We start from the raw sequence: 8470 nt of genomic DNA, 5'->3' as shown, positions 1-8470 counted from the left end.
CTTCCGAGGGATATGAAGACTAGTTACCAAGCTCATTTGGTAGTTACCAAGCTCATTTGGTAGTTATCAGGCTCATCTGATAGTTCCCGGGCTCATCCGGGCATGATCTACAATCCTCAATCCTGCTATCTGCCGAGTTAACCCTCGTGTGGGGGCTTGAGGTGATCATGGCTCTTGAAGGCCCTCCGGGGTAACACGAAGGCCGATCATATGTCTGGATCCTGTATTCTGGTGAGTTAGCCCTCATCGGGGGATTGAGACGATCGTGTAATTTGGCTCCTTGTCTACCTTGTTTGAAGATGAAGACCTCACCGAGAGGTGAGGACGTGTGCCTGCACCTCGAGGGGTTAGTCATGGCTCCCCCAGATAACTTCTCCATAAGAGTCGTGGTAGATGCTATCTCTCGTAGTGGAGATATCGTTGAATCCGTGATCTATTTGGATTAGGAGTCTGAGGTAGTCATACTCAAGACTAATTCTAACAGGAGTAGGATTCTCCAAGATGGGCCTTCGGCCTATCTCCGACCTTATCGCCAAGAGGCCTAGTCCTGATCAAACTAGGACTCCTGGTCCAATAGAACTACGTATGGCTTGATCCCCTATAAATAGGGGTACGTAGGCACATTGGGGGATCATGAGTTGAGAGCACGTGAGACCAACTCAAAACCCTAATCTCAGCCACCCCCTAAAACAAACAACCACCACTCTCCAGCGACCAAAACCACCGTCCCAGATCTTGATTCCGGCCATGAACCTCATCTTTGTTGATTACCAAATTCCTCTATCAACACTAATTAATATGTTTCGTCTCCTCAATATTTGCAGTATATATCTAGATATCCGGTGGAATGTAATATGTTCATGGTTAACGGAACCGGGCGTCAGAATTGCATCCAGCTTGCATTGTCCGAAGCTCTAATTACAGGCAATGACACGATTGTTCTTGCAACCCAAGGGAGAAATGGAACATTTGTGCAGGCCAAAAATTGCTCATTATTGTCAATAAAATCCACTTGCAAGACCAAACTCTTAATTCAATGATATTTCACTCGTTCCTTTTATGAGATGTCGAGAGTTCGAATCTTGTCAAAGTCGTCCTTTTACAAGATATCGAGGGTCCAAATCTTGTCGAAGACAAGGCGGGTATGTGCATGTGTTTAATTATCAAAAGAAAAATACGAGTTCTTGAATATATTGCTTCTTAATATCCAAATACAAGCATGATTCTTTAAAAATACAAATCAAATTTTAGACTAAGTGTTAGATTTAGGCTACTGAAATTTACTGTGTCCTGGTAATAGAGGTGCTAGATGGTAATAGACTCGTAAAAATATTTTGTACAAAGCCCTAAAGTCTAAAGTAACTTATAGTTAACAATCAATAGGCCCCTCCTCAGTGCAATGGAGGTCACTGACCTAGGCCATGAGCCTTAGTGCAATGGAGGTCACTGACCTAGGCCATGAGCCTTATTGATCGCCCATTGACCGCATCCAGGTAAGTAATTTAAACGCTAGGCATTATGCCTCTATTTATACATATGCGACATGCTTTGGTCTTTGTTTTCTCGACGTGGGAAAATTGTGCTTCGTCAGAGAAACTTTCAAATCCAAGTCTAACTCTGGAGCAAATATATTACTCCAAACGGTATTTTCAGTTGAAATATAGTAATTCTTAGCCTAGGTTTTAGTCAAATTGAAAATATTTGCTCCAAACAAGATTGCACTGAATCCTCATCGCCTCCTACTCCGGAGTGTACCTCATCAGCCGATAGCATCCGAATTCCTGTTTAGATCTATGTGCTTTGTAATTCGGTATATTATGCCAATACTCAAGTAATATCTCTGATTGGGTTCCCGTATGATGATTTTGATTACTTTTAATTCAATTCAGAATAGAAGTTCTTGTTTTCTCTTAATCCTTGAGTTCGAGTGTGTATAGTATACGAGGTAATTTCTGGTGCTAATATTAACACCTAGAATATCAATCATAAATCGGATTCTAATTTTATAACAAAATCCTAATAATGATATGTAGGTTTGCGGTTGGCTTATATCTAAACTCTTGAGCCGGTTCTTTGATAAGGGAGGATGAGTATTTGTTAGGAATATGTGATGCTTATTGATACAAAATATTTTATTCTCACTTGGAATAAAATTGCATGTAGCTGATCAATTGATAGCATGCTAAGGCGGTATCAATTGACCAGATTGACCCATCAACGGATGATGAGTTACTGTAACAAAGCTGGAGCATCTTAGCAATTGATGTATTTTTATGAATACTTTTAGATTAGCAGTTGATCTATGAATGGATGTATAGATAGGGTGACATAATTGTAAATATCTGAAGTCATGTAATCTATCCAAGTGAAGTGAAGATCGATCGCTAGTCATGAAGTATCAATGGCTAATTGAGAGAGCTTATCAATCGCTACATCAACACCATCAATCGATAATTCCAGGAAGGCTATCAATCACTAATTCAGAATGCATATCAATTGATAGTACAAGAATATTATTAATCGATAATATTAGCGATTGACAGTTAGCAATTGACAGCTACAAGTCAAGTAAAAGACAAAGAGCACATGGGTTGATGTGACAGCTGCTGCACCAGTTTTGGAAGCTAAACCAAAAGAAGTTTAGTCAGATATTGAGAACCTCGAAGCCTACCATATCTGGCAAAGCAACAAGAATTTCAAGCTGCCAAATGCTGTATAAAATCCAAGAAATTCTATATTTGTAATAGCTGGAAATTGAGTAGGAAAATACTTTTACCGGCTAGTTTTGTTTGTAGTAGCATATATTCACTTTGTAATTTACATTTCAAAGTATCCAAACACCAAGAACTGAAGAGCAAAGTAGTAGAAATAGTAAGCAAGAAACTGTAAGCTTCTACTCTTCATTCTTTTGTAAGCAGCCAAGTATTTTTACTTGGAAGGTTCTTAATATAAAAATCACTCAGGTGGATCAAACAATCCACCTGAAATTTTTAAGATCCTTGTTCTTTAAATTTTTGTTTTAGTTTTAATGTTCTCTTGTAGTTTGAATGTAATCTGTTAAGCAAGAATTTGTTAAAATTTTTGTAGATTGTATTCAACTCCCCTTCTACAATCTAACTTATTGTTTGCATTGTCTAAATAACAATTGGTATCAGAACCAGGCTTCTAACATACAAGAAGTTTAAGATCCTAAAGACAATCAACAATGGGAAGAAGAGATGAAGGAGTCAAGATTCCAATGCTGGTCAAAGAACACTACTTTCACTGGAAAGTAAAAATGAGGTTGCATCTTCTCTCCTTAGATCCTAGCTATATCAACTGTATTGAGAAAGGACCACATGTTCCAGTCAAAATAAACACTGCCCTGATACTTGATGGAAGTGAAGCTGAAGATGTTGAAGTGCCTAGAAATCCCTCTGAGTTATTGAAGAAGATGAGAAAGAGGTGGATAAGGATAACAAGGCCATGAACATTTTGTTTAATGGTATTGATGATGACATGTGTGACAGTGTTATCAACTGTCCTGCTGCAAAAGAAGTATGGGACACTATTCAGACTCTATGTGAAGGCACTGATCAAGTTAAGGAAAACAAAATGCAGCTGTTTGTTCAACAATATGAAAGCTTTCACTTTAAATCTGGAGAATCTCTAAATGATCTATTTAACAGATTTCAAAAACTGTTAGATGGATTGAAACTGTATGGTAGAGTCTATATGGTCAAGGAATCTAATCTCAAATTTTTGAGAGCCTTGCCTAGAGATTGGAAACCCATGACTGTTGTTATAAGACAAGCTCAAAATTTTAATGAATACCCTCTTGATAAACTTTATGGTATTCTTAAAACTTATGAGCTTGAAATACAACAAGATGAAGAACTGGAAAAGAACTCCAAAAAGGAGAAAACTGTGGCTCTTGTAGCTGAGAAGGAAGAAGAAGGGGAGAAGACATTAAAGTCTGTGGTTAAAAACTCAAGCAACAACACTGGTGAAGGTAAGAATGAAGCTGGAAAGAATAAAGGAAAAATCATTGAAGAAAATAAGGAATCCTCAGCCCAAGATGAGCTAGATGATCTTGATGAGCATTTAGCCTTTCTTGCTAGAAAATTCTCCAAACTCAAATTCAAAAGAAATGCTGCAAACTCTAGACCATTCAACAGAGGGAATCAATCCAAACCATCTGGTATGGTTGATAGATAAAAGTTCAAATGCTTTAATTGTGGTCTACCTGGGCATTTCTCTAATGAGTGCAGAAGACCTGCTGCTGAAAAGAAAGGATCTTCTTCTGAAAATGTAGATTACAGAAGAAAATATTTTGATCTACTCAAGCAGAACAAGGAAAAGGCATTCATAACTGAGGATGGTGACTGGGCTGCTGATGAAGGTGACTCTGACAATGAGGAGCGTGTCAATCTAACCTTAATGGCAATTGGAGATGAAGCTGATTCTTCCACCACCAGCAGTGGACAGGTAAAAACCTCCAACACATCTGATCTTACTAAATCTGAGTGCAAACAAATCATTGATGACATGTCTAATGAAATTTATAATCTTAGAGTGTCTCTTAAATCTCTAACAAAAGAAAATGTTAGAATTCAAGGGACTAATGATTTGCTTGTTGAAAGAAATGGAAAGCTTGAGACTGAATTAATCCAACTGGATAAATTTAAAAAGTCTTCTGAGCTTGCTAAGGATGATTTGTTGGCTGTTCTGAAAAGAGAAGAAATTCTCAAAAAGCAATTGGAAAGGGAACAAGAGATAATAGCAAAGTGGAAATATTCTAGGAATGTTCTTAAGAATATGTGTTCCACACAAGTTCTTGAAGATTCTTGTATGAATTCCAGGAAGAAGAACAAAAAGTTGTTAGATGACTCTAATCTCTTAGTGGATAGTGATAATCCATTGACAAATACTCCATCAACGGATGAAAGCCATCCATCGAAGAATCAAACAGCAGTTGATGAAGAAAAACTCAAAAAGCTAGATAAGAAATATGGGCCCATCGATAAGAACTTTGTGAAGGAATCTGGTAGTTTCAAGAAAACTGAAAGAAGGTATTGGTCACAGTGGAGAAAGAATGGAGGCTGGAAAAGGAAAGAAGAAGAGCTCTAGGAATGGAAAAGTTAGGATCAATAAAAAGAATGATTACACTCCTGACAAAAATGCCATTAGAAAAACTTGCTCTAAATGTGGTACTGTTAATCATCTTGCTATTAACTGCAAAAATGCTGTAACTGATCATTGCATGCCTAATCCTATGATGAATGCTCACTTGCCTTATATGCCTATGTTCCCAAATGCCCCAATTCATTAGGCAATTCATGCCTAATCCTTACTTTGGTGCATTTAACATGCCTGCTATGCCTATTCATTATGATAACATGAATCATGCTTTTATCAATCAAATTTCTGGGAACTCTACCAATGTTAGTTCTTCTAATTCTGTTGTGATACCTAAAGTTAAGAAGCTTAATTTTGAGGATGAAGTTGTTTCTAAACCTTCTAAATCCAAGGAAAGTAATGCTTCTAAACCAAAGGTGGTTTCTAACAAATCTGGACCCAAGACAGCTTGGGTACCAAAGTCAACTTAAAATGTTTTTGAACTGTGCAGGGAGGAAGAAAGAATCTTTGGTACCTTGATAGTGGATGTTCAAGGCACATGATTGGAGATTCTACCCTGCTCAGCAAGTTTGAGGAAAGAGCTGGCCCAAGTATCACCTTTGGAGATGACAACAAAGGATTTACTCTGAGATATGGCTTCACTTCTAAAGGGAATGTCATCTATGACAATGTTGCACTAGTTAAAGGTGTTAAGCATAATTTGCTTAGCATCAGTCAACTATGTGACAGAGGACATCAAGTTTGGTTCTCAACAGAAGCCTGTGTTATCTCTGATAAGAAAGATAACAAAATGGTTTTAATAGGAAGGGAAATGTCTACATAGCTGACTTCAACTCTACCAGTGCAGATTATCTCACTTGCTTGTTCAGCAAAGCAAGTTTGGATGATAGTTGGCTATGGCACAAGAAATTGTCCCATTTGAATTTCAAGACCATGAATGATCTTGTGAGAAAAGATCTTGTTAGAGGACTGCCAAAGTTGGAATTTTCCAAAGATGGTCTCTGTGATGCTTGTCAAATTGGAAAGCAAAGAAAGTCCTCTTTCAAAAGCAAATTAAAACCCTCAATTGATAGACCTCTACAACTTCTACATATGGACTTGTTTGGACAGTCAATATCATGTTCATTTCAAAGAATAAATACTGTCTTGTGATTGTTGATGATTTTAAAAGATTTACTTGGACTTACTTTCTTCATGCCAAGGATGAAGCAAGTGAAATCATCATCAATCACATTAAGATAGTTGACAACATTGATCCAATTAAGAAACTATCAAGGATCAGAAGTGACAATGGAACTGAGTTCATGAATTCCACAATGAAAGACTTCTGTGAAGAAAAAGGAATTCACCATGAATTCTTTGCTGCAAGAACCCCTCAACAAAATGGTGTTGTTGAAAGAAAGAACATAACTCTTATTGAAGCTCTTTTGGGCTGAAGCTGTTAACACAGCATGTTCCACTCAAAATATCTCTCTGATAAATCAAGCACAAGGAATGACACCCTATCAATTGTTTAAAGGAAAAAAGCCAACCTTAAACTTTCTACATGTCTTTGGATGCAAGTGTTTTGTATTGAGAAATCAAGGTGAAAACCTTGGCAAATTTGAAGCAAAGGCAGATGAAGGGATTTTTGTTGGATATGCAGCTGGAAAAGCCTATAGAGTTTACAATCTAAGATTAAACATTTTTATGGAATCTGTTCATGTGATGTTTGATGACAAGAAAATTCAAGGCCTGGATGATGAAGGATTTCATGATGTTCTTCAATTTGAAAATGAGTCTGAAGGTGTGGTAGAGCTGGAAAGTGATGATGATGATTATGCTGAAAATATAAATATTGGTGGAATTTCTCCATCAATTGCTAATAATACATCAACTGCTAGGACAGTAGTTGATGTACCTCAATCATCATCAACGGCTAATGTTCCATCAACTGCTAGTCCATCAATGGCTAGTAGCTCAAGGTCCACTCACTTAGGGGGAGCTTCTCAAAATGAACATGACTTCACAAATGAAGCCAATTCATCCAGATCAAATCTACCTCCCCAGAGAAAATGGACAAGGGATCACCCTTTTGAGATCATTATTGGAGATGCAGCTGCAGGTGTCAAAACAAGAAGAGCAACCATGGATGAATGTCTGTATAGTATATTTCTATCACAGGAAGAGCCTAAAAAGGTTGAAGAAGCTCTTTTTGATCCAGACTGGATTCTAGCTATGCAAGAGAAGCTAAACCAGTTCGAAAGAAGTAAAGTATGGAAGCTGGTACCTAAACCAAAAGACAGAGCTATTGTTGGTACAAAATGGGTATTCAGAAATAAGATGGATGAAAATGGTGTGGTAACAAGGAACAAAGCAAGACTGGTTGCTAAAGGCTACTCTCAAGAAGAAGGAATAGATTATGATGAGACATTTGCTCCAGTAGCCAGACTTGAAGCAATCAGAATGTTTCTTGCTTATGCTGCTCATGCCAATTTCAAAGTCTAATCAGATGGATGTCAAGAGTGCCTTTCTAAATTGTGAGCTAGAGGAAGAAGTCTATGTCTGTCAGCCACCAGGTTTTGAAGATCCAAATTTTCCAGAATTTGTGTATCTTCTCTTGAAAGCTCTCTATGGACTGAAGCAAGCACCGAGAGCCTGGTATGACACTTTATCACAGTTTATTCTTGAGAATCACTTCATAAGAGGTACTGTAGATAAAACTCTATTTTATAGAAATGTTAATGGCTGTAGTATACTTGTTCAAATTTATGTGGATGACATAATATTTGGTTGTACAGATGAGAAACTTTGCAAAAAGTTTGCCAAGCTTATGCAAAGTAAATATGAAATGAGCATGATGGGAGAATTATCATACTTTCTTGGTTTGCAAGTCAAATAAGTTAGTGATGGCATATTTATTAGTCAAACTAAATATGTCTATGACTTATTGAAAAAGTTTGATCTAGTAAATTGCTCCACTGCTAAAACTCCCATGGCCACTGCCACTAAACTTGAATTGTATACTAAGGAAAAGAAAGTGGACATTTCAAGTTATAGAGGCATGGTTGGCTCACTTTTGTATTTAACAGCAAGTGGACCTGATATAATGTTTGCCACTTGTCTTTGCGCTAGATTCCAAGCTGATCCTAGGGAATCTCATTTGATAGCAATTAAAAAGATTTTCAGATATCTCAAGGGTATCCCAAATCTTGGTATTTGGTATCCCAGAGATTCTGGCTTTGATTTAATTGGTTTTTCAAATGCTGATTATGCAGGGTGTAGAATTGATCCAAAAAGTACAACAAGCACCTGTCAATTTCTTGGAAATAAGCTGGTTTCTTGGTTCAGCAAAAAGAAAAATACAGTTTCT

General features: G+C 37.3%; 1 protein-coding gene across 1 annotated transcript; it reads left to right on the top strand.

Annotated features, from left to right (window-relative positions):
* Positions 1-3205: 3205 nt before the first annotated feature.
* Positions 3206-6554, top strand: LOC135150404 (uncharacterized). Its single transcript, XM_064086691.1, has 7 exons — positions 3206-3444; positions 3510-4180; positions 4295-5051; positions 5312-5534; positions 5609-5862; positions 5922-6115; positions 6229-6554. Exons 1-7 carry the CDS (start codon positions 3206-3208, stop codon positions 6552-6554), a joined length of 2664 nt encoding a protein of 887 aa, XP_063942761.1.
* Positions 6555-8470: the final 1916 nt, after the last annotated feature.

The sequence above is a fragment of the Daucus carota genome, chromosome 2 (genome assembly GCF_001625215.2).
Source record: "Daucus carota subsp. sativus chromosome 2, DH1 v3.0, whole genome shotgun sequence".
Classification (NCBI taxonomy): Eukaryota; Viridiplantae; Streptophyta; class Magnoliopsida; order Apiales; family Apiaceae; genus Daucus; species Daucus carota.
This window is presented reverse-complemented; position numbering and strand designations above follow the sequence as displayed.